The sequence below is a fragment of the Salarias fasciatus genome, chromosome 13 (assembly GCF_902148845.1).
Source record: "Salarias fasciatus chromosome 13, fSalaFa1.1, whole genome shotgun sequence".
NCBI classification, from domain to species: Eukaryota; Metazoa; Chordata; class Actinopteri; order Blenniiformes; family Blenniidae; genus Salarias; species Salarias fasciatus.
In genome coordinates this window covers 15,383,635-15,410,973 of record NC_043757.1, presented here as the reverse complement: position 1 = coordinate 15,410,973, position 27,339 = coordinate 15,383,635, and the positions used below count along the sequence as shown (strand labels likewise).

The 27,339-nt window shown below is 40.8% G+C and overlaps 1 protein-coding gene across 38 annotated transcripts in view; it reads right to left on the bottom strand.

Moving 5' to 3' along the window:
* Positions 1-27,339, bottom strand: part of LOC115398907 (neurexin-1a) — a 248,292-nt gene that overhangs the window by 90,530 nt on the left and 130,423 nt on the right. For 3 of the 38 annotated variants that reach the window (XM_030105957.1, XM_030105959.1, XM_030105960.1), the window contains exon 1: positions 11,404-12,493. The exons of 34 other annotated variants lie outside the window; for them this stretch is intronic. In XM_030105957.1, coding sequence (XP_029961817.1) covers positions 11,404-11,644 — 241 coding nt within the window. In that variant the 5' untranslated portion in view covers positions 11,645-12,493. Of the gene's footprint in view, positions 1-11,403; positions 12,495-27,339 lie in introns of those variants that run through there. One more of the 38 variants, XM_030105958.1, reaches the window with a different exon arrangement.

Here is a 27,339-nt window from a genome sequence, read left to right as displayed (position 1 = left end):
GGGTATATTCTCACAGTACAAACTACAACCCCACATCTAACTTAAGTAAAGTAGTGATGAAGCAAAAACAACATAATTATAAAGAGGAAATGTTATAATATTGAGTGAAAGAGGGCAATACAATATGGAAATGACTTAACCGAAAATGTCACAAATGATTGTCTTTAAGTCAAGACAGCAGAGGGTTGTGACTGTAAGCCATCCCATAGGGAGGCATTCCGATCTCAAGCCTAGAATTTCTACTACAGCAGTTAATGTTGATCTTCATTCTCCACTAAAAACCTTTTTTCAAACTTGCATTTGTCTAAAGTTACTTGTGATACTATTTAAAGTTCAGTTTTCATCGGAGAAAACTGCTTTTATGAAAATATTCCACCATGTGAGGGTGACTTGTGGTGGAGACGAGGCACAGTAAACAATGAGCGCTTCAAAAGTAGATTTATTCTTTCAATTGTTAAGTGGTATATTTTCAGTGCATGGGTTTTTGTGCCTTGCCTAAGTCATTGAAAATGAGTCATTCTAATTTAAAAAGACACAAGAAACAGTCCTAATTATAATTTTTCAGCCAAGGCATTTATGAAAATGTAGCTCAATGTATAAAAAGCAAATAACAGTTAATGTTAGCAAAAACAGATCCCACTGTCTGTGGTGATATTTGGTCTGAATGTAGCTTCGATGATCAAACTGCTTGTCACCTTCTATCATCAGCCTGACTATGTTGGCAGGATTAGGCACAATGAAAAACAGCAGTTAAGCTCTTTTCCTGAGTTACGGCGCAGACTCACGTTGTACCTGCTGCGAGCAAATGAAGTAAATTCAGCTGTACAGCAGGAAAAACTAAATGTGTGGCTATACCTTCTATACCCATCTCAAATTTTCTCTAAGAGGTCATTGTTTTTTTGCAGCATAGTGAGTTTTTTTTTCTTCTTCTTCTTCAATAATTTAAACCTTCCTCTCAAATGCTGATCCTGGAAAAAAAGGCTATTCTCTACGTTCAGTGGTGTGTGAGCAGCCCTTTGGGAGCCTAAAAAGACTATGGATTGTTGACTTGTCTTAATCCTCTCAGCACAAACAACTGCCTCCCTCATAATGGGATAGACAGTCGGAGCAGAACCAGCAGGCATGAGAAAAGGTTTCATCACAGGTCGAGGCTGGAACAATCCTGTACAACACACAGCCGTAATGACTGCAAGAGCAACTTTTTAATGCGGCCGTTTAATTCAAACACATTGTACATTATGAGGGATTTCCCCCGCACTGAATAACATCAACATATAGCATTATGCGAGCATCTAATTCATTTCAGACATCCCTTTCATGCTGTCACAGTACAGATCCAAACCGTTTACCGTGTTAGGACTGAAAGGAAACGCAGCAATTGTGCCACTCAGGCTTCAACCGCAGCGGCAGTGAAATGTGTTCACAACATAAAGTACTGCATACTGCAGAATCTCCTGCTTTGCTTTTATTTTTTTCACATTTCACTCTCTCCCCTTCTTTCCCCCTTATTTCACGTGATAAATCCTTCCTTTAGTCTTTATCAGAAGACTGGAGCTAAGCTATTCTCTTTGCAGTCAGCAGAAAGCGGAGTGGACATAGGTGCTAAATCAGCCCAGAGTGCAGACTGCTTGCTTATTTTGTGTTGGCTTAATAAGTCTGTCCATATTGGCATATGTACAGCGCAGTCGATATAGACTTTTACAGTTCATTGCTCAGAGACTAATCTTTCCCTCTGGTCAATACTGGATTCAGTTTTATCTACTCTCTGCTATGGGGGAATAATATATACTCCTATGCTCACAGAGCATATGATACTACACTGTTTAAAGGAATCGGTGTTGCAGCCGTGGCGAATATAACAACAAGTTTAAAAACAAATATTGATAAATCACATCAAATTAGTAATAGGAAAGAAGATTCTATGCATCAGGAGTTGTCATAATTTGAAACAAAATGAGATCAAACTCATGTTTCTCACATTACAAAATATTAACTCACTGCAGTCAGGATTGATGTTCAACATTACAATACAGTCTAACAGTCACAGTTACTACTTATGGTTTTCTATTAAATAGTATATTTACGTCCACATCACCATTATTGTAGAACAAATTACAGAACATGGTTATCATGAATAAGCATATTTTTTAAAACATTTTTAAAGAAGCAAGTGATTAACTCGTAAAAACAAGTTTAAATAAGGTGAAACTCCCTATAGATTCATCTTCGAGAGATAACAAAAAAAACAATAGTAGCTATATTAACTGTGATATTTGTTTCAATCCAATAGACTTTACATTTTTCTCCCCACTAATGATGACTGCGCCAGCTTAAGCAGCCGTTAGTAATATCCATACTAAATGGAAGAACTCTTGCCTAAATTACACAAAAGTGAGACATTGCCGAAGTTACATTTTTTAACTTAACTAGTTTCACAAAACTTATGTGGAGATTTGTACTCATCAACCGAAAAGTCCAGTTAAATTGCAGTCTCAGTGCAGCAGATGAATATATAACTATAAGCTTCATAATTTTATTACTTTTTTTTTTCTAAATACATCAAAAACAGGAGGAATTTGAGGTCCTCGTGCAGTCACCCTTAGTGTTCAGGCTTGACTAGGCATATATTCTAATTAGCCCATTTCCACGGTATTGTTTTAACAATATCCAGTGACCTATGAGCCTTAAGCTCCTTCTAATGAAGACAATCCCAAAGCACCAATTCCACATAGGACAGCTGACAGTGTCCAACCTGCCTTCATAAGCTGCAAAGGATTAATCTCTCTCTCTCTCTCTCTCTCTCTCTCTCTCTCTCTCTCTCTCTCTCTCTCTCTCTCTCTCTCTCTCTCTCTCTCTCTCTCTCTCTCTCTCTCTCTCTCTCTCTCTCTCTCTCTCTCTCTCTCCCTCTCCCTCTCTGTTAATTTGATGTAATTAAATTAAGTGGGGACTAAAAGTGGGGCAGTGCTGCTTGCCCCTGTGATTGGTAATCATTTTCATAGGGCATAAGACTCAAGGTCTGAAATTATAGCAGAAACAAAATTTAATGAAAAGAGAGAAAGAGAGAGAGAGAGAGAGAGAGAGAGAGAGAGAGAGAGAGAGAGAGAGAGAGGGAGGAAATAATAGCAGCAGTTAAGTCAGACCTTGAGGGAAGATCTGTGCGAAATGACCACAAACCACAGTATAAGACGGGATAAAAAAGAAAGCGAGAAAGAGAAAAAAATCTGCAGGAGAAAATAAAATAAAATCAAGTTTGAAGTATCTTTCAAACAATGTGAAAGATCTGAGTGCAAAAACAAATACACTTAATTTATAAACCATTACAGCAGATCTAACGAATGTGTTCAGACTTGTCACTGTTATTAAGACGCCACTTCTAATGAGCTAATGAGCCAATGAAGCCGCTTTGAAGGTACATCTTCAGATCTGTGACCGAACTGTTATCACACATGTACTGAACTCCACTGTCATCCAGATGTACACAGCAGTGCACAGAGAATGGAATGAAACATAGCATCAGCTCCAGGAAATCCACAGGATAAATGACTTTAAAAATATAAAATATAAGGAAATATTGTTCTTATGTTCATATCGTGTTCATCACACTTTGACTGATGTTATTACAAATTGTGTTTTATCCTATTGAACCCACATTAGAATTAAGGTATTTTTAAGGTATTTTTTAACGGAAACCCAAAAATCATGTAACACCGTTTGTCCTTCTATGGAACACTGACTCCTCAGTTAGTCATGTACAGTATAGACAAGTTCATCCATGTACAATGCAATAAGCCATGATCAGAGCATTTCATGATTCAATTTTGCTGAAATTATTGCAGGGAGATAAACACAGTATTTTCCATTTCTGATATGAGTGATCCAGAGTATTTCTCACGTTCAAACAACAAGTTACCGTAATGAGATGGATTTCAATCATTTAGTCAGCAGGAGAGTTTTTATTTTCCGTTTTCCATAAATTTTAAATCAATGCATCATATTGCTGCAGCACTTCACCGTATTTTATCCTCACACGGCTCTGGAGAGATAAGACTTCACCTCATGGTGACGGGGCCCCGGGGTAACAGCGCCAGCCACCCGCGCTCTTCATGGCGGAGAACCATCAATTCATGGTCGAGGTAAAGTTTTACCCTCTGGGCGGGTAACATTATGCCATGAATGCTCAGTCGACCAGTGTCACTCACACCCTGATGCCCCCCTCCTCTGCCATGCTCACTTCCCCTAAGTCCTGGATGATACATGAGCCGCTGCCTTGTGGAGCAGAATGGTCCATCCAGGCAGAGCTGACAAGACCCAGTGTCTTAATGGAGCAATACACCAAACGGGCCCTTTGTTACCCTGACCAGCTGCATATCTGCCTCCCCCGCCAACAGCCTTGGCTCTGATAGAAGTGTCTCACAGTATCGACAGCTTCTAATTTACTCTCTCATCATCACTTGCCTCATTTGCTCCTCCGACACAATGCTCCCTTTCTCTCAGTTGAGGTCAGCCATTTTGTTTGCCAGCAAATTGGTGATTTATTTATTTATATATATTTTCTTTTTGCATACAGTGTTTCATTTGAGCGCCAGCCAGAAGATATATCAAAGTTAGACTTAAAGAAATTCAAGCATCAGTCGGTTCTCCCGCTTTTTAATTTGTGGTTAAAAGCCAGTTTGACTGATTTCGAGCCATCAGACATCAGTGCATTATTTAGTTTCGAGTGTGTCTGTGTGTTCGCGCGCGCCGAACATCACAGATTCCAAACGGTCTCTAGAAGCTGTTGTCTTCTCTATTAGGGAGCCAACAGATGTGGAGTATGACTGCAGTTCTAATTACTGAAACCGACATGTGTGGGGTATAATTACACAGTAGAAGTGAGGCAGAAAACAGCGACCAGGGCCAAAGCTCTGATCTGAAACTAGAGACAACTCTGGCTGCCCATCGCCATATGCAGCCCAAACTGCATCAGCACAAACACTCCGCTCACATAGACTGTGTTCTTAGAACAGACGGAGCTACTGAGCGACACTGAATATAATCCAACATTAGCACCCTCCAGCATGTGCTGTACCTGAATTATGACACCGTACTTGTGGTACAGGTGGAGCTTCCTTTTTTTTTTTTTTTAAACACATTTACAATTAAAAAAAAAAAGCCTTAAAAAATGCACTGTCTGATTTATGAAGTCACTGTTTAGCTCCAAGTAATATCTATGTTCAGGAAAGGTGGGACATAAATTTAACTTTGAGGGATACACTGTTAAACACAGAAACAATACATTGTCAGTGCATACATGGGCAAAAGCATATCAGATGCACAATAAAATCTGTAAATTAGAATATATCAATGTGCAAAAATGAATTCTGTTGACCTTTTCAGTAAACTGCCTAAATTTCATGTCATCCCTGGAATGCATTCTCTTGTTCTTATTGTTCCTGTCAGCCCTGCTCAGGGGACAGCGAGCCCGCCTTTGCTTTAATTGCGGGATTAAACGTCTGATTTGCTTATTGCTGAGTTGCCTCACTTTGTAAGCAAACCAGCTAAGTGGTGAGATATTATTTAATTAGCTGGATATCTTATGGAAATGACTCTTTACAGTAAAATAGATTGAGAGAAGATCAAGGGAAAGCCATAAGCATAAATAAACACACATGTGACGATGTGCTGAGGTATGCAGGACGGAGTTTCCTCATGCAGCCCCGCCACTGCCTTTGCAATTTATATATACAGCTCAGCCTCCCCCAACACCATCAGCAAGCAATGCAGAAGTGCCACAAGAGAGCTGTGCTGTCCCTGATGCCACATATCTACCAACAAATAAATGTATAAAGAGAAAAAAAAAAATATGCGTGGGTATGCATTGTATTTCTACACTCTGTTGCGAAATATATGCTAATATTAGCTTGCACTTCGGTGTTAGGCAGGCGTGTTTTTATCAGTCCTTGCCAGCAGGCCTGAGGCTCTAAGAGATGGAAGGAGCAATGAGGAAGGTGAAATCCCACACAATCCTATTAGAGTGGATTAGGGGGCAGCTTTCTTTCTGTTGCCACTCTGCTGCAGGTGAGCAATTGTAAACTGCAAGAAAAAAAAAAAAAAAGAATAGTTATGACATGCCTGGGTCATTCGGAGGCCTCCCATTGTGACCCAGGCCAGTCATTTATTTTTTAAAACCTTTACTTAAGACAGCCATTTAGCCAATACACATGATATTGAAGTTGTTAGATAATGATTTGTAAACCGGGGGTAATTACAACGCTGTCAGTCAAGCCACCCATATCGAAGGAGGAAATGGAGAGATAGAATTTTTTTCTTCTAAAACAGCCAAGTGAAATTTAAGTAAAGGCTCAATATCGATCGGATAATCAATGGCAATCATACATTTTCGTCTTTTGCAAGCTGGCTTCATAAGAAACTCATCCGCTGCAGTTTCCCTCGTGGGTGGGGTTAGCAGGCTGCAAAGGTTAAACGATTGTGTCCTCCATGCTTTTTTCCCCCCCTCCTCCTTCCTTTCCTTGCACCAATTAGTTCATCATTAAAGGAGCTGTAACTGTAATACAGTCCTGGATTTTTTTTTTTTTTTTTTGGGAGCTTTCAAGTATGCACTTTTCTGTATGACCCATTTTCAAAATGTATCCAGTGATATGTTACACTATAGAAATGATTTTTTTTAATCATGTGCACATTAGCATATCTACATCAACTACCCACATTCACACTTGGTGACAATGGTTCAAAGTGACTGAGAAGATGAAAGGCGATTGGGGTAGAGTGTCGCTCTTTGTGTTTTGCAGCCAACTTGTGTGCGTTTCTGAGGTAATGTGCATGAGTGTGTGTGTATATATACAGGCTCGAGTGGCACAAAAAAGCTCCTACTGCCTCATTATGATGACAGAGAATGAGGCTTCACTGGGGTCAGTGAACTGAATTCAGATTAGATAATCTTCACTTTATTTATTTCAATTTATTACATTCATTATTTTTCTTTTATGTGCTCTCTCTCTCTCCTGAGGAAATGAAGAGGCATTTACAGAGTCAATCAAAATGGGCTGTGGAGAACTATTTAAGCTGTTTCATTAGCATCTTTAACACCTTGACCTGCAGCACAGCTGCAGCACTCCTCCACACTTCCTGCTTTCCATGTGGTCAAAGCAAGAAAGAAAAAAATGTAAACTCCAATGATTTTACAGATAATGGAGGACTAATTCAATTTTCACACATCCTACATTTGTGATTAAATATATTTTATTTAACATCTCCCTCTGACTTGGATCACATTGTTCAGTTTTGATTTCTATCATCAGTATTGCTAAATGGCTGCACAGTAGTTAGTCTCAGTTGTGCATGTATGAAAAATATATGTTGTAGACTGATCATTTTTACTTCACTGCACTGCAGCTGAACTATTGCTTGTTCTGTACAGAAGAATGACCACCATGACTTACAAATTACCCAAAACACTGAGTACTTGATAGAGAAATACTTATTGAATCGGCAACTAACAAAACCACCGGTGCGAACAGAGAAAGGACGGAGAGATGCAACAAAAAAAAGTTGGTGTTTATGATGAATCACTGAGTGCCCTATGGGTGAAGAGCTCCCTGACTCAAACTCATCCAGGACCTATGGAAGTGAGAGTTTTATATGTCCCCTTGAGTAAAAGGAGAGTTTCTGTTTTTCTTTCTATCTATATCTTCTAAGTCTCTATTCTGAAACCGGACACATTACTCAGCCGACCTCTCGCTGCACACCGCACGCACAGTCAGGTCTCATTTCCATTCATGCCAACCATAGCCTGGTCACCACCGAAACCACACAGACCACTGCAGGCGCAAAAGGCTGCCCACTCTGTCTGCTTGGATGGGTTCAGCAGACCAGCCAGGGAGCTGGAGGTCGGTGAGGCAGAGTGGTCCAGAGGAGACGAAGTGCAGAGAGAAGGAAATAGAAAAACAAAAAAAGAAAGAAAAAAAAACAAAACAAAGGAAAAAAAATACAGGGAGGAATACACAGAAAGACTGAGTAAGTACAAGATGCAAGTAGGTTAAAGACCTAAAGCACACACCAATAAAAGGAGGGTGTTTGTGTTCTCAGAGGAAGAAGAGAATGAAATGACTGCAATCTGCCGTCTCGCTTTCATGGGTCAATAACTGCCTATGCTCCCTCTAGAGCACAGGAACATGTGCTCAGATCCTTATCAGGGCAGCTATCATCTCTGCTGCCTCACAGAAGCAAAGATACTGTCATCCTCGCGCTATCGCAGAATGACATCAGCTCAGAGACATGGGAGTAATTATATTATACAAGCCCACAACACACCGGCAGCAAGCCAACACTGGAGACCAACTGCTCTCTCCCTAATCTCCCTCATTTTCCCCTTTCTTTTTTCGCTTGCCTCATCGATGTTGCTCTTCGTTCTGTATCTTCCCTGCGTCTTTCCCTGATCTGTACGGCAGCACCAGCCGACGACGAGCAATGGTCCCTAATCTGTTCAGCCATTAGCTCTGAAGCTGGAGAGCGCTCAAATTGATTATAATCACTTAAATTGCTTCACAGACTTTGATCAAGCTGCCGAGTTTCCAGATACAGAAATCGTGTACGCAATAGTTGACAGAGCAGGTGTTGTGTGGGGTCTATCCTCAGAGGTGATAAAGATATTGAATACTCACCATGGACGTGGAAGCTGACCTAACCTTTATAGAAACATGTGGGCTGTGAGCCTGAGAATATATGACGTGTGTGTGTGTGTGTGTGTGTGTGTGTGTGTGTGTGTGTGTGTGTGTGTGTATGTATATATATATATATATATATATAAATATATATATATATATATATATATATATATATATATATATATATATAGACACAGGGCAGAGTCATTGAGAAAGTGACAGGAACTGTACTTTTACCTCAGATCTCATTAAACTGAGCCATTAGTAACCTCTGTGTTCATCAATAGAACTTAGAAGTGGAAAATCTACAGGAATGTCCAGAAAGTCAATATTCCCATTAACCACTGATTCATGAGTTTAAACAGAAAAAAAATGCTTTTCTTCCTCCCTCTTCTTTCTTGATTAAATAATTCCATTTATCCTCTTTTAATGAACGAGGACAGCAGGTACAAATGAAAATATGATAACCTAGTTAGGCAGTGTATTGAGCAGCATATCTATCCCCGGGAAAGAACACCATCACCTCTGGGAGTCTGTCCATGATGAATGATACATCTGCTACTCAGACTTGATACTGTCTGAACCTCATTACTGCTAGCCCTAAACAAACAATGCATCACACTCCAACTCAATTTCATACATCCTGACCATGGTAATTTTCTTCTTCTTTCTACATAAATCAATGACAGATGTTCAAGTTCAATACGAAGAAAACAAAGGTTGTTTTCTCTTACAGTATGCCGATACATGCCGTATCAAGTAGTGTGCATTTTCCTGTGAAATCACTTACAGGTAATTTTGCAGTCATATCATGAAAGAAGCTTGGGAGGAATGGATTGATTGCTTTTCACTAGGTGGACAGAATTACTAAATCTAAGAAGTGAAAAAGTGCATTTGGATTAGAGAGAAACAGAGGCAATCTGCATATAGAACTAAGTGTCAGCAATCTATTAACTTTGGTCTAATCACTTGAGACAACGTCAAACGCACTGTGACAATAATAGTGAAAGACAGATAGTTTCACAAGTATTGGGAAAATATGATTTGATTTTAACACTGGCTGTGACAACAAAAGCTCTGAAAGAAAATGGTGGAGGCACATAAATAATGATAAAGACAAACTCTTTCAAAGGAATTAGGCCAGTTTGTGTTGTTTTAACATCAGAAATATAAAAACAAACAGACTTGACAGGCTACAAGGCCTAAATCCATAAATTTGTCAGAAAAGAGCCGAGCTTCAGATGTTTAATTGCTGCAGTGAGCAGACACCCCATGTGAAGAGAAAGGCCCGTGAAAATCAAACCGATTGTGACACAGCTACAGCAACAGCACTGGGGTTCTGCAACAGCATTCTTTGTCCTGGAGCCAGGTACCATGTTGAACAGCATGCCTCCCAGTTTGCATTTATACACCCTCTGTGCTGATCAACCAAAAATTTAATCATGTTAGCGAGAAAGCGTTTTCTTTGGCTCCTGCACACACTTGCTTGTGAACACAGAGAAACCGAGAAGCCGCAACAACTCCGATATTGAGCCGTAGAATCTGCCTGGAGCTCCACTATGCCACCCAGGTCCTTGGGGGGGAGCAGGAGGCAAGCTGAGTTTTGTCTGCTCCAGACAGGTCACGGCAGAGTGGCCTAATTGCCTCTGTTGTTGTCTCAGTAGGCCGGCAAAGCTCCCATCTCCCTCATCATCACTGAGGAGCGCTGACTCCCTTGTTTGCACAGGTCTAGCTATGCGCAGTGATCCGGGACCCTGCCTTGTTTCCCAGATGCTCTCGGTGTCCAATAAAAAAAAGGGGGAAAAAAAAAAAAAATCATGTTTAAAATACTGGCACCACTCTGTGATGAAGTCATTCTTCACAAATTGAAGCTTTGTACAATGAAATTTTCATGTTTAGAGTACTGTGTTGATCACAGAGGAGGGTTGTCATACATTGTTAAACACTGTCTACCAAGTGAGAACCAGGATACCTTAGCATTACGTCAGTGTTACACCACTAGTGATTACGTCACTCAAAAATGCCTGTGCAGTGTAATAACTATAAAAAGGACTATTTGAACTTCACTGTCCAAATATATCTATGAGAAACACCACTGCCAGTCATAGGTTCTGCACATAAAACCAAAAGAAAACTGCTATATTTGTCAAATCATTACTGCACAAGCTGTGTAGAAAGTAATTGTCCTGCAGTCCAACACTAACATTTGTGATAAGGTTTTATATCCTCTCATAAACTATCCTTTTTTTTCTTTTCGTCGTTGGCTTCATGAGTATGTGTCATGAACTTTCTTGCTGCACAGAGGTAAAGGGGCCTCATCGAGCTCGTGCACTGGGCAGGGGCCAGGAGCAGCTCAACACCCCGCAGAGCTGGAGGCTGCACATCTTTGTCTATCCCACAACACCCAGGGGCAACTTGCATTGCCACAATGTTCTAATCCTGTCTAATCTGGACACAGTGGAGCATCTGGAGATAGGGATATGGCTAATCTCACACATGGAGGGCACTTTGCTGAGACAGAAAAAAGGGGATGGCTCTAAACTAGACTCACCCGAACTGAAAGAGCGGTATGTGTGACTTCAGTGGTTTTTTTGGGGTCAGAAAGAGAGAGATGAGGGAACGCTTTAATCAGAAGCAACAAAAGACAGAGGAAAGACAATGGGTAACACAAAATGTGATACTGCTCAGGACATTAAAGTGCATAAAAGAGGTTTTATAGGTAATATAAAGCAATACTTACTGTGCCCTGCTCTTAGAGATGCGGGTGATCTGTGGATAGCAATAGGCACAATATGGTGTCGCTTGTTTCCATGGGAGAGGTGAATTTGATGGAGACTCTCCACAGCACCTGGGTCTGAACCTGCCACAAAACCCAGGGCAATGATCCACAAGGCCAGATGGCTGAGTGAAGCTGAATTCCGGTTTAGGGTCTCTGCTACGGGCCTCAAAGGAGTGAACTGTGTCCTCCAGCCCCTAAACATCTTCCCTGAGTGGCCGGATGAGGCTTCAGATTAAGATGGAACTTTTGTCAGCATTACAGCCCCATAACTTCTCACCTTGCCAAACCTCAGTGCAGCCAGAAAAACACACAGATCCACAGGGAAGGAGAAGAAAAGAAAAGAAAAAACCCAAAAGGGACACCACACAAAATGTCGGTTGCTGAGGAAAGAGCCTCTTGCTGTCCTCTGAGTTATTAAATCCAAAGCAGACCCCCGGTAGGTTGAGAAGTATCATAAATCATACAAAAACTACTAAAAACATTCACTGAAGAAATTAGGGCAACCTCAAACAGCCATAAAGAAATCAGAGCTTGATCCAATTCTTTTAGTTTCCTTTTTCTCTGTCCCTTGATCCTTTGTAAAGCCTTCACCAAATTAGAAACGTGTCTTTGTCCCAAAATCTGTCAGTATTCCAAGAGATGACTTGTCAGGAAAAGAGGAATGCCTTCTCAGGAACAGGCTGCTGGCATCTGTGCAAAGTGAATTTCTTCAAAAATCAAGAAGTCAGGCATTCTGAGTTTCCGTCCTTCTCCTCCTCCAGTGGTCTCAAAGAATGCCCAGAGGAACGGGACCATAGTGAAATCCCAGCATCATCTGCATGTGTCGGACAGCGGCGGCAGCGCGCGGCAGACTGCGTGATTGCACCTGTAAGTTCTGCCAAGTCGCACGCCCGTTCCCCATCCAGAGATATCCGCTCTCAGTGAGACCGAGCGATACGAGCGACAGCACCTGGGAGAGCAGCCCCGGGCGGGAACACACACTCGCACGCACGGAGCATCGGCAGCGCCGTTCCAGAAGATGTGCGCAAGAGGGAGAAGGGAGAAAGGAGGAGGAGAGGGAGGAGGAGGAGGAGGAGGAGGAGGAGGATGCAGGGAGGGTGGGGGGGGGAGCCTCAACAGCCAGCCAGGAAGCGGGAGGGAGAGTGGCTATGCAAATGGGCAGCATTCACATAGCGAATCACTGGAGCCTGAGTGCATTGCAGAGGAAGAGCCTATTTAGGCAGAAAAGGAGGAATTGAAGCTATGTCCCCCAGCCCTGATTCCTTTCACAGTCTCTCCCTGCTCTCCCTGTTCAGCCCTTTTTCTATCCACTTTTCTATGTGGACATCCTTCAGCGGTAAAAAGAAAGGGCAGAAAAGCAAACGGGACTGCGGGATAGCCTGGATTCATTCCTATTTCCACTGTTATCTTTTAGTATTCATCCTCTTCTTTCACTCGCTCTCATTTTTTTGTGCTCACTTGCTTTTCTTTTACCGACTGTAATTTCAGAGAACGTGCGTGATAATAGTCCTGTGGATATAAAAAAGAAAAAAAGGAGAAGAAAAAAAAAAGTTGAGCCACACAGTCCAATCTAATTCTTGTCTCTACGCCGCCTCAGAAAAGTGTTTCCCATAGGTTCCCAATCTCCGGGACTCTGCAGACTGTCGTTAGCAGGGTATTTGAAGTGATGAGGCTGCAGCCTCTATACTCTGGGCAACTCCCTCTGTGTTTTTTTTTTCTTTATTTCTCTCTCACAACATACAGACTCACGTACGCAACCTTGCAAACGCACAAATTCACACACAGTGCCAGAGCTACTGGACACTGTCCACAGAAAGGGTTAGGAATCTGAACAAGTCTGCTAATAAAAGAAAGACCATTTCTCACAAGAGAGGAAAGGCTGATTGCAGACTCAGTGTGCTGCAGGGATACAGGAACGTAGAGAACATGTGGACATAAAAGCATTGCTGATAAACACAATCCGGTTCAGCTGGGAAGTGCGCTCAGTGTTCAGAGTTCAGGACTGGAGAGCGCGAGGCTCAGCTGCAGTGTGCCTGCTTCTGTTTTTCTGTTTGCATTCCTGGCCCTTCAGCACCCCCACTCCTCCTTCCCCCCCTCCCCCCCCCAAAAAAAAAAAACGCTGTGTTCTAAGCTGGAGAAGGAGAAAAAAAAAACCCTCTAAGCACTGCTGAGCTGATCTTTATGGTTTACAGGGAATACACAGGCATTTCATGCCCAAAGAAAGCCAACTTAGCCAGCGTGACATAGAGGATAATATGTTCTCCATTTCTTTTTTCAGTTGACTGTTCGCATTCAGACAAGGCAAGGAGCCTTAAGGAGAACACAATACATTCAAATGAACATTAATGACAAACATTTGAAATGATGCATTTTCAGGACATGTGCAAACACGGCTCTGTTATAAGCATGGCTGCTGCAATTTGAATTTGAATGTGGGAACCGATCAGGACAGACACTTTATTGTTATAAGATGAACATAACCAGTTAAATGACTATAATCTGCCATCTGGCACGAGGATGGATCAGGACAGTCTCATTTCTCTGTTGTAACTGGTATCCTGTTCCTATATGGGAATAAGAGAAAAAAAAAAAGAAAAGAGCTAAAGTGCAAAACAGATGCCGCACACATCAGGCAACTGTGCTGTTCTCACCTTGCAGAGTCTCAGTAACTGGATGCAGCCACCTGGTGCTCAGAAGTCAGCAGCATGGAACCACTGTTCACTTTTCAATTACCATGGTGAAAAGTAAAATGCTCCTGCTGAATCTGTTGCCACACTTATAATTATCAGCAGTGCAATCCACATAATTACATGCAATAGGCAATAAAATGGAGCTGCTTGCCAAGGACAACGGCCTGACTTAATATGTCCTTAAATGCAAACTTACACAGTAGAACAAAATAAGCATCAGACTCATAAATATATACTGCTGTCAGAGTTCTCTTCAGCCTGTGGAAACGGATCTTTAGTATTGCAACAGCTCAAGTTAATGACTTCAGCACTGAGGTGAGACATTTATCAGGTTTATCATTACTTGCTTGTTTATGTGCGCCCCCAAGTGGTGAAACTCTAAACTGCACAAAAGGCATGTGAGTTCATAAAAAAGCTCCTACCTTCTGTCTGACATATCTACCTTAATCAAATGTTTAAATACTAACTGGTATATAATATTTTACTGTGTGGCGAGCTTCAATTTGCTCAAGTGCTCCCGTTCTAATTAATATGATCCCCTCAACAAGCTTCAAGGGATCCTTTGCATCCGTCTTTTTTCCTCACAAACTGGATAGCTCAAATATGAGAAGCAAGAGAGCGAAAGCCACTCACATAGCTTCAGGGAACCTGTTCCTGACTCAATTCCTGCTGCCTGCATAAACACAAACACCTGAGATTGTGACCTAAACTAATTTCGGCACAGTTCGAGATCTCAGCTGTTTAATCCAGATGACTGTAATGTGTTGTCAACCGAATGAGAAAAATATGATCCCACAAGCAAAATGTGCTTATTTTGCTCATTTACTTGTCAAATGCCTTCTGTGTAAAGTCAGAAATGCCTACTATTTGTTTTATTTAAGACCCAGAGGATGGTGTTGTTTGTTGCATGTGATACTTAAAGCACATTTTCGACCAGACTCTGGCTTTCTTGGTTTTCCTGTTACTGCATGTGGAGTCTTGTGGCATCTGACAAGTACAAAGGGAGGGGGGTGGGTGGGGGGGGGGATCCTTTTGGAAAATGTGGCTGGTGATCATGATGCTAAGTTATCACTGAGGGAAGAAATCTGTCTTGAATGTTATAATCCCTTTGAGAGACAGAGGCAGAGAAACTATGAAAGGACAAGAGCCAGTTTCTGTTACTCACTTAAGACTGCCACCGCAATGCAATGAGCTGATGAGCTGATATTTGGAGGGCTGGAGGGAAAGTGCAGAACGAGCAGCAGATGGGTGGGCTAAGAGTACCTGACCCAACTGGAGCAAGGCCTTTAAATCAGTTGAAGAGCCATCAGGCGTCACTTTATCACACATGGAGAGACCCATTAGAGAGGAACAGATACTTAGAGCCACTTTGACAACAGTGTTTCCCCCTCCTCAAGAGCAACTGTTACATTTACTCTCTTCACCATGTGAAAATAATATATATTGATCTAATCTTCTCTGAAATTAATTCATCCAGTGGAATTCAGAAAGGTCGATCGCAACACTTCACACTATTTTCTGAGCAGGTGCACGTTGGTGTATTAGGTACAAATGTTGGCTCAGAACAAATGAAGCATGCAGGTTAAGTCATGCACAAGCCAGGTATACCGGTTATGTACTGGAGAAGCACATCTGTGTTAGACTCAACAGCATATGGGTCCCTATGACAGGGAGCATTTGGAGGACTGCGTCACTGGAGTGTGCTGTACACTAGCAGGGAAAAAAAAAAAAAAAAAAAAAAAAAAAACTACTGTAGTGAGAAGAGATGCAAATAATGCAGTTGACATGATAAAAATGATCACATCTTGGTATTATTCTAGCTAAAATATTTTGGAAAGTACTGATACAAGCTACATTTATAACTATGTCAATTTAAATAAAAAAAATACTACAGCTGAGAGAATGTTTTTTAATAATGCATTGAAAAAAGGTTTCTATTATAAATGATGTCACAGTAACATTTACTCTAAGCTCAAGATTAAAAAACGGAAATACAAATGTACTTTGAATCTTAGTCTTTATCCATAGACAGTTTAGTGAGAATAAACCTGTGCTGAACATGGAGTCATTGGATGCCTCCATCTAAAAAACTGCTACTGACATTATTGATGATAGATTTGCGACTGTATCTCTTGTCTTTTAATGCAAATGTATGATATATATGATTGCAAAGCTACCAAACATTGAACCCTTAAAGGCTGGTTTAAAAAAGAAAAAAAAAAGTTACATTTTCCAAAACAATAAATGGCAGAGTTGACTGAACAGGCAGAGTGATTGTCATATTTCAAATTTCTAGTTTGATGCAGAGAAGTGAATTTGTCGTAGCAGCTCTGCATCACCCCGTCTGCTCTAAGGCAGGCTTGCAACACCAATATTCCCAATAAAGAGACGCACAATATTATAAAGGAGATCCCAATATAATAGACGGGTTCTTGTGAATCTCAAACGTGTCACTGCTTTTCCAAACAAGCATCACAAACAGTACAGAGTGAGAGACAGCGGAGCACACAATGCACTGATGCTAATGTGTGCAAGTGTATGGAAATAGAAACACAGCGCTGCCTTAGTCATCCCGAGATGTGACATGATAAGAACAGATAGATATAGGGAGCCAGCACTCGATACAAACACACAAGCTGTACAGTGCTTCAGAACAGAGGTAAACCAGAGCGTCAATACTGTTTGTGTTAGCAGAGCACGCTACAGCAAAGTGCCTGTTGGTCGGATTGTTGTAGTATATCAGCTACTGTAGCTAAGTTTGACATGTGCAGATTAAACAAGCATCAAACTGCTCATTGTTATCCGATTCAGCATTTCTTTCCAGTACATGAGCAATAAAGCCTTTTACCTTCAGGCCTGAATGATGACCAATTACTCATGATCCTATGATTAGCTCTGTTGATAGATATCTATTGCTCATGCATGTGCTGCTGTTTTGCAATGACTATCATATGAAGTTAAGCTATGTTCGCTAAAGGAAAAACAAAAATGTCAGAGTTTATGTAAAGTACAACAATCCTTGTGCACGCATAGAGATTTGTGTAGCAAACACTGCTCATTATGCAAGCTGTGAAGGCAACATAAATAACAGACCTCAAGCTGATAAAACAGCCCACTAATAGGAAATAATGCACATTTAGTGTTGTAAAATCAAATCTGCAAATGGCAGAGCGTGGTGCAGTAATGGAATGACTTCATTTTCACTTAGAGCAAAACAAAGAAACAGAAGTCCACATCAATCCTCATTCATCCCAACACTAATTCTGCTTCAATTGACTTAGGCTTTCTAATGGACTTAATGGAGCAACCCAAAAAAAAAAAACCTACTTATTTAAAAAAAATCCCATAATTTTTTGATAGTATTATTAATGGAAGCTACTCAGCCTGTTTTTTTTTTTTGTTTTGTATTTAAATACTGCAGCACTTTTATTTAGATATGACGGCTTTTCAGCAAGTGGCACAGCAGTGTGTTGTGAAAGTCTGCATACTGCTCAGACTCATTCAACATAATGCAGAAATTGCTCTGCCCTGCAATTCATCATCATAAATACACTGTGGCACAGATATAACCAAATAATGACAGTGTTTTTCGTCTTGTGTAGAAAAAAATCCCCACAAAACACTATTAACACGCACACATGCATGCGTACGTCGAGCCTTTTATTACATGGCTGGAACAGACCCAAACATATATAGGAGACGAACAGATGGAATTTTGTTTCCATTTCACATTGAACTGATTGCGTAGCCAATAGGCTCCTTTTGCTCTTTTCACTCGCTGGATTCTGCCAGCAAGGGACGCTTTGGAATATCTCTAATGTGACCAAATGGCATTTCCATAAACCTATTTAAATACACATTAGATTGAGCGCGGAAGAAATAACATTCAAAAATCCTTGCACGTAAGTGCAGAATAAAGGTTCAATGCATGACTTATGAATGTGTCACTGAGTGTGTGTGTCACTGAGTGTGTGTGCTTGATGTCGATGATGTGTCTCAGAATGCAAAAACCAAATCCTAACTGTCAGTGAGAGAGGGGGGGTCACAGGTCGGCAGCTTTCTTTGGGCTTTCTCTCGATCTCCTCTGACAGTTCCCAAGATGCAGTGGGCCACCAGGGCACCGTGCGTGTCTCTGTCTGTCCGTCTTTCCTAAAATCTATCCCAAATAGATCAGTCCCCTTCTCGGAGCGCCGCATCCTGAACAGGTCAAGGACAGGCTGTGTTTCTTCTCAGCAGCCCACAGTGCTGTTAATGAAACGCTGTTCTGGGCACCAGCTAACTGGAACAACTAAAAATATTAGTCTGACAAAAATATTATTTTCCTGATTATGAATGTATCTCCAAACAAACTGGAAACATTTCTTTTTCAGAAGCTGCTCTCCTTATGTTGAATAAATCTACTGAATTATTCCTTTTAAAGTAACCTTAAAGGAAACAGCTCCACATTTTGCTTTGCGGGGAGACATTGCTCTAATTTTGACTTGGTTTAGACAACGTGACACAGAAAATTTAGCTTTTTACATACAAACATGCTCAAAGCGAATCAAATGATAATTTGGCTGCTATGTATTAAAAACACCCCTCTTCTTACACAAAGTTTAACAAACGAGTTCTACTATGCTTTGCTGTTCTTTTCCACCTCCCTTCATTCAAAGTGCACTTTAAACTTCACTGAACTTCAGTGTCGTGACAGCTAAGGTCACACACTTCAAGCTGCTGCCACTGTGTATTTTTCAGTCCCATCTTGGTTCTGAATTATCAAACAAAAAAAGACAAAAAAAGGAGATACAAGAATAGAAAAAATACAGGATTGTTAAGTACAGATAAGGGTTCTTTGGTTTCTTGTGGCTCTCACCTTGATGGCACATAATGGAGATTTTTGTGCAAGCCTTCCACTCAAAGCTGTTGTGTTAAAGAAGTGGGCTGTGGACATTGAGGAAATATTGTGCTGCTGCGTTCAAACAAAATGTGAAACTGTGAAAACCCCTGCAGTCCACCTTCCACAAAACAAACCAAGCTGAGGAGGACTCTGAATCAATGATACATCTGACACGTGAAGAGCCAGCAGTGAGCACGCAACTTGGTATGCTTGCTATTACTGGCCAGGTGTGCAAGAATGTAGCCACTGTGGCTGATTGCCAAGTTTCTTCTCTTTTATCCTTAATCTGATCAAATTTGACAGTTTGCTCTGCTGGGCACGGCCAAATTAACTGTGCTGCCTTGCAATACGATTTTAAAGTTTTTTAGGCCCTGAAATGCACCACTGGGTTCAATGTAGTGCTTCACTACAAAACACGTGAGTCAGAAAAGTTATGATGATAAGACAGGTTTGTGTTTGTCCTACTGATGACTGTCACATGGCTGCAGCTGAGTCTGGGACAAAGTCAGTGCTAATCCCTTCAGGGGACGCAGAGCCACTCTAGTCAAAGTGAGGATGTGGTTTATGAATGGCCAATGGCCTCAAGCGAAGCATGCAGTGCTTGGGCATCCGTCAGTCCATCTCCTCTGCCTGCTTTACTTCAGAGGAAGAATGAAGCTCTCAGGGGAACTGGAGCCTATCAGACCATCACAAGACATACACTATGATACACCTGCACTTAAATTAGAGGCATCAATTAAGCTAACGTGTCATTCGATGGTGGGAGGAAAGCGGAGCACACAGATAAAATGCACATATGCCCAGAGAGACAACATGCACACCCACATTATATCACATACTTAAAAAAACATGTTAATACTAGAAACAAGGAAGCAAAGGTGTGAGTGCAGTTGTCAACATAGCATGCGTCGTTAAACTTGTATTTCCTCCCACCTCCACCAAATTAAAGGGTGAGAGTATTCTTTATGATGGCGTGTTTCGATTGCTCCTTTCCAGAGTCGCCACAACAGATTATGTGATTTGTTATGTTTGTAACCTGAGCAGTCAAGCTTTAAAGGTGTGATCCTTCTGTTGTAGAGCTACTTAAAGTTTAATAGCATTTCACAAAAAGGCTTCTGTAATTAATTGTGTTTGGGAGGCCATTGCTACATTGTCTCCTTCCTAGTGCTGAGACATCATATATCCTGTCCAAAATATATGTCAAGCCTATTAAGCAGGTTTCCTCTCGAACCCATTCAGTAAAGACAGCTCTATTACTGCTACTCTCTTTGGCTGAGGCAATGACTGATGTGTGTGTGTGTGTGTGCTGTCTGCAGATAAGACAGGATTTGATTAGTGCCACACATAAAATCTGTCCCATGCGCAAAATCTTCAGAAGTTAGTTGAGTTCAAGGACGATTCGAACAGCTAAGTTCTATTGACCCCTCATGGAGAGTGAGTGGAGCATTTGCATTGTCTAAAGCTTTAGCGCATATTGTTAGTATTACTTGGAGCACACAGCTCTGCTCAGACATACTAAATAGTTGTTTGTTTGCTACAGAGACTGGATGGAAAGAACCTCTTGAGACAAGTTGGTTCATTTCCTATTTGCAATGTGACAGCATTTTACAAGTTCCTGGGGCTCTTATAGCTATACTGCAGGGATGGTAGATGGCCTGCAATCAGGAATGGAGAGCAATAAAGTGGAAATACTTTCTGCCTTGGAGTACAGTTTTCACATATATGATCAGGGTTGGGAGGGTTATTTTAAAAATGTAATCCGTTATAAAGTTATTTGTCAAAAAATGTAATCAGCAACTTACTCTAATTACATAAATAAAAAAGTAACGTACCGGATTACTTTTAGTTACGTTTCGATTACTTCACCAGCAAACATAAAACTAAAGACAAAGACAATTATAATGTGTCCTCCTCACAGTTTCATGTCTGTAGATGTTTCTTCAGGTTTGACATTTAGTCCCTGGATGCTGAGAGCATTTTCACTGCCGGGAGACAGAATTTGCATTGTACGGAGAGGTTATGGGCCTGATCTGACTTAAATACAACATGATGTCTAAGTTTCCAGCCAAAGAATGCATTTATCTCCCTGGGAGCAGCCATGACTCCAGCAACATGTGGCAAAATCCATAACAATGCAGGTTGTTTTATTCATATAATAGTAGAGTGGGCGACTACTCCAAGATAGCGATCGATGCAGCGTCTATTCTTTATATATCTACAGCATCTATTGTTTATATATCTATGGTGGTGTCGTGGTTTGTGCCCTAAAGTGCTGCAAAGTGCCGTAAAGTGTCACAATGTCTGTATACGGTGTGTATGTCTGTTGTAATTCTGATATATACCGTCTGATTTATAAAAGTAACCCCGCTCAGAAATCCGTGTTTTTATCAGATATACCTGTAATGGAAATAAATTTTTTTTTTATGTACTGTAACGGTCTACAGTTACATTTTGTGTATCCTAATTACGTAACGCCGTTACATGTACTCCGTTTCTCCCCAACCCTGTTTATGAGCATCTTTCTTTTTCTTTAACCTAATGCATTTTTTATTTTCATTCCAGCTTTGTCATTGAGACGATTTGTTTGAGCTGTCCATTTATGCATTCTGCTTCACTGCATCAAATAACTAGACTGATTTCAACTTAAATGAATGAGACAACAATGCATAAATAAGACATCTTTGTCTTGCCGTCAAAGCAATTCATCAACAACAGATGAAAAAAAAATACTAAAACGATGAACAAGGTTGAAATACACCACAGAAATAGACTCAGCCTGACTCAACCAAGACGTCTGAGATAAACTGAAAATACACAATTATAGTCATTCTATACAACACTCATGCTGTTAATGAGAGAGAGCTGGACAAGAGGAAGATGCAAGCTGTATATGGATGGACTGAGCTTGGACCTTTGAACAGAGTTGAAACATTTATCTATAGATTTTAAAAATAATGCCCCTCGGCTTTAAAGTTTACAGCTCGCAATTTGCAGAATGCATCTTCTTTTTTCACTTAAATGACTTCAGACTGAAATAATTTGCAAAATGTCAACAGACGCCGTCAAAAGTTTTTAAACAGTGAAGTTCCAGCCGAGCATTGTTTGTTTCTTTCGCCAAGTATATTTAAGCTTCGTAGCACATTTCTCCCGGGTGTCATGTTCAATAGTCTGAGTTTATGAGAGAAGGGAATATTCAGAGTGTCAGTGTATCACCCAGCAGGATAGTTTAGCTGATACTCTGTATCAACACTTTAATTAGTATTGCGTTGTTAAAAAAAACAAACAACAACAACTGCTTCTTATTTCCTGTCAACATGCCCCTCTGGGCGACCAATTAATAAAAAACACCTCAAGGATTAGATTCTCACCACTGCACTGCAATGAGATCCTGATGAGATTCTGAATGGAGAAGAGATTACAATGAAGACAGGAAAATGTGTGAAATGCTTGCACTCAACTCTGATCTGACCACATGCTGCTCTGTGGCACAAAAATAACACTTAAGAACCGATATTAAATTAAGATGCACACGAGGCACGCTCCACAGCAGAGTGTGTGCCGATGGGTACGAACCACAACTCTGTCGTGCTATGAACAGCGGCTTGGCTTTATGAAGCAATACGACATCTGTCAGACACTTCTGCTCCTTCATAGTAATGCCACCGTGCCAGCATGAAGCCACATCACATAACAAGCGAATGGCGTGCATGCTCACAGCTGCGTCCTCTGTTTCACCATCAGTCAAGTGACCTACATGCGTGTCAACGCTGAAAGTCATGTGGATTCAAAACTCTACAAAGCCAAGCGAAGGATATTACTGTGCGTCGCTTCCTACAGGGTTCTCACTGCTCCGAACAAAGTTACAGACGTATTACAGCATCCAGGCTGGGAGGAAGAAGGGCCTTGTTTCCATGCCAACGCCCTTTAGCCACACATGTCCACTGCTTCCTGGCACAGAAACCCATTTACATTCAGATACTCAATCAGCATAGAGGACCGTTACGAATAATTGGGGCAGATTGACCACTCATGGTGAGCTGGAGGATTAAGGAAGTGAAACAAAAAAAAAAAAAAATGAACTGAAAAGTTGAGTCACCCAAAGTCCCTAAACTGGGATTGTATTCTAGAAGTGTCCAACTGGAAGAAGTGATTAAGGAGTGTCGTGTGTGAAGGTAAGCACCCATCAACATGCTGAAATGCAGTTTCAGGCAGTGTCAGTCTGAAAAACAATGTAGACCACGATGGAGACATTGCAGAATGTACTAGAAGTACAGCTTTAACAATATCTGTTTTCAGTGGATTTCTGAATCTATATTTATCATGTTTATACAACTTTATTATTTCTAAATGCCCAATCTTTACCAACCTCGACATTCAATCAAATTCAGCTGGCCCACACACTGAACGTGGACTTCTCTCAAAACATACCGCACATAATAAAAAGGCTCAACAGTGACCATTAGCACATTTTCGGCTGTGAAGTAAAGCACATTCATAGCTCAACTGAGTACAGCATGTATGGGATTGACTACAATGATAAACTGCATTGCCCGTGTTCGTTTAATGAGCCCATGAGTTTTGTCTGTGGTGGGTTTTAATAGGTTTCTGTACGACAATGGAAGCCATGGTGCACACACAACACTTCCTAGTGGGATCAATACATTGCTGGCTGTGGTCTTTTCATGGGATTGGATGACTATTAGAAAGAACTAGAGCACCGGCATTACCACTAGACCGGTTCAAATGAGCATATTGTGCTTTTATAGCGCACAGCCATAGTTATGCTGTGTCAGAAACTTTTTCTTAAGTATTTCTTAATTTCCTTACGTTTTTCGTTTTGCTTTTTTTTTTTTTTTGTGTTTCACCTTGAAATCAAATATATCAGTTCCTCGGTGAAAAACACTAAATGACCACATGATTGTGCATTTCAGAAATCCACTGCTGCCTCACAGCAGATCGGTTAAACTCTGTGTTGGAAGTGCCATAATTCCTGCAAGCATGCGTGCACATTTGAAGAAATGACTACTGAAGTGAATACACACAAGCTCTTAAGAATTGCTTCTCTTATATCTCGGGGCACCACGGCTGCTCAAAGCTAGGCCAAGCGTTCAATACACATGAAGCCCAAATATTTCCAGTACCATAGAGTTGTTTCACTGAGCTACATTAAAAGAGGGCCACGCACAGGGCAAAGATAACATTACTTCAATGTGACAGCAGGCTGTTTACTCGAGTGCCTCGGATCCCCTTGGCCTCACTACTGGACTGGGTGTCCCCTTGTATTGATCGAAACCAAACTAAGTGGTCCAATCCTTGCGTGTCACTGCAGAGAAATGGGACAAAACGGTCTGGAGTATTTCCTGAATGCCTCTTTTGCGTGCGTGCTTCTCTTTGTTTTTATGACAGTATTGCTGTGACACACAAGTGCCCCACTTTAAAGAAAAGCGAAATTAATGCAGCTCTTATGAAAAGTTAATGAAGGCCAACATGTATTAACAAATAGTTCAGAGAAATTCCGCTTGCTTTTTTAGCGACACAGATCCAGACACTTGAAGACTATAGCACAATCTGAACTGATGTATTGACACTTAGAGTACAGCTGTAAGATAAATCCATCACTTTGAGTACATTATTGTCATATTATGCAGCTTCCTAGACTTTCGGCTTCGGGTCCTTTTGAAATATTTATTCGACTTCCTGCTTTTGCCGACTGATGCAGCTCGTCAGTGTCAGTGTATGGCCACCTCTAGTGTTAGAGAGCAGCTGTTCTTTAAGTGATATGAAAAGAAGTTGCACAGCAAAAAAAAAAAAAAAGAAAAAAAAAACTGTCTCACTTCTGCAAGTGCTTAAGCAAAATCAGACTCATGTCTCCTGGAAATCTCATAATAGCTACTGAGCCTGGGGCCCAGACAGACTATTCTCAAGGTACAAAGACAGAAGACTGAGCAGTGACTTGGACACATTACAAATCAAGTGAGAGGGGCTGTCTTTGCCCCTTGGGCAGAGACAATAGCGGCTAGACCAGCACAGCCACCATTGTTGATACAATATTGACATGGCACTAATAGCTTTGGCTATAAGACAGGGTTGCAATGAAGCGAGGCAAAAATTGCGTGAAGACCAGGCACAGCCCGTGCTGTAGCCTCTCCGCGACCCACTTCAGCTCAACAATAAACACCATTCTGTTTGTCTCTATACATTACCCTCAGATGCTTGACCACTGCAGGGAAACTCCCTCAGGAGGTCTAGACTGGAGTTTAAGTTCCCTACACACACTTACACACACACACACACGCACAATAAATCAGGCTCTGAAGTAAAAATGGCACACTTTGAAATGCCAGAGGTAAAAATGCAATATGGGAATACTACTTCATACCTGTAATTAAATAAAGAATATATGACCCATGCTCCATTTAAATCATTTATCTTCAAAACAACACAATTCACACACATCAAAGGTCATTATACAATTTTGTGAGAGAAATAAGGCTCTTGCTGGCTCGCACAGCTTCTTTTATCTATTGTTTTTGTTGATTTACAGTGACGGGAGGTATCCAGTGGTGATAGGTGCTTCTATAAATATAATAACAGAGACCATCTTCATGCAAATTGTTTTGACATAAAAGCTTGAGCCCATGTTCTGTCAACTTCAGATACTTTTATCAGAACACACTCAAGGCAAAGTCAAGAAATGGTGGAATATTTTCAAACTTAAAAGTGCAGAGCTGCAAAAACCTGCAGTATTATGAACTGGTTTTAAACATCTTAGGATTTTATCTCACACCAGATCAAAATGTACAATGTAGCCCTGTGGTTTTCTAAAGTCACTCTTCGGCTGTGGGGACTTGGAAAAAAAAGAAAAAGATGTCAAGTGAAACTTTGATGCTCCATTATATCCAGACAAGCACAAAGTTATGATGAGTGAGTTTTAAAGTTGTCTGAGGTGAAGGTAAACATATTCCATCATCTATACTACAAGTTTTAATGGTTTGATTGCACTTGAATATTTCAAGTGATAAGGAAAAAGCTGTAACAAATTACATACACCGTGAAAATAAATAGAAATGTAGGTGTTCACAAACTGTCAGCAGAGAGAGGGTCAAACCGTGCAGTGGAGATGAAAATGAGGATTATTTAATACAAGAAATTGTACAAAACAACAACAGAAAATAGCTATAATGCAGCTATGCTATGTATTTGACTTTAGCACCGATCAGAAATATGTTTTTTGACATTTTTTTTTCCTGTTAAAGGCTGATAACTAAAGTCACTGTGCGTTTGGCTCTGTGCTCTTCCAAAAACAAGATAATCAAAATTGGAATTGTCTCACCTAAACAGAAAAATGATAACACACTGGTAGCTGATGTTCTGAAAATGACTTTTCCAATTGCATAGTTATGTTCATTTGGCTAATTTTCTGTTAAAAAAAACTCATAATGAGACAAAAACCTTAATTTTAATCCAAATTTTGGCAAACGCTCTCATAGTCTATCAAGAAAAGTAATGATTTTGGATTTGCTGCAATGTGAGGAACACACTCAGCTCATACCAAGTCTCCATACTGCAGGAATTCAGCTTTAGGTCAACAAGCTTGAATACTGTCACCAATACAAAATGTTTTTGTTAATTTTGTAATGAAATAGAAAATGTTGTGTTCTACTGAGAGTCGTGATATGGACACACCTCTGAGTAGGAAATCCCTTGACTCAATATTATGGAGGTCACTGTCATCTGCTGTCACATTGTGAAGCATATCATTGCATTTGAATGGACGAAAGCTAAACACTGATACACTATAGTAGCAGCAGATATATTTTTCCTTATGCTCGGCTGTACAATTCATCCTGGCTAAATGTTATGGGACCAGGAGCTTTTGGATGGATTTTTTTTCTTCTTTTTTCTCATGATATGGCAAGGTGCCAGGACTATCCACTGGAGAAATATCTGAAAATGCATTGAGCTCTCTATGCGAGCTGCTTTCTGAGACCCATTGCTCTGCACTAAATTGCCCGCATTTCAGCTTATGCAAATATATCTGGTAAAAAGTGGAATTTCCTTCGGAGATGCTGGGCTTGTTCTTTTACCCACTATACCCCCACCACTCCCCTCGATCCCCATGACAATCCATCAACACAGATAAACCCCAGCCATCTTCAGCTCCCTTTTTCTTCCTCGCAGATTTTCCTCGGCAGAGTCAGAACGCCTTACATCACTGTTTTGAGAACTAGTTCAGTTCATCTGTAGTGAAAGAGATTCCTTGGAAAGTATGTTTTTGTGGTTCCACGCCACTTCCCTTGGGCTCACACACTGATCTAGCCGATTGTT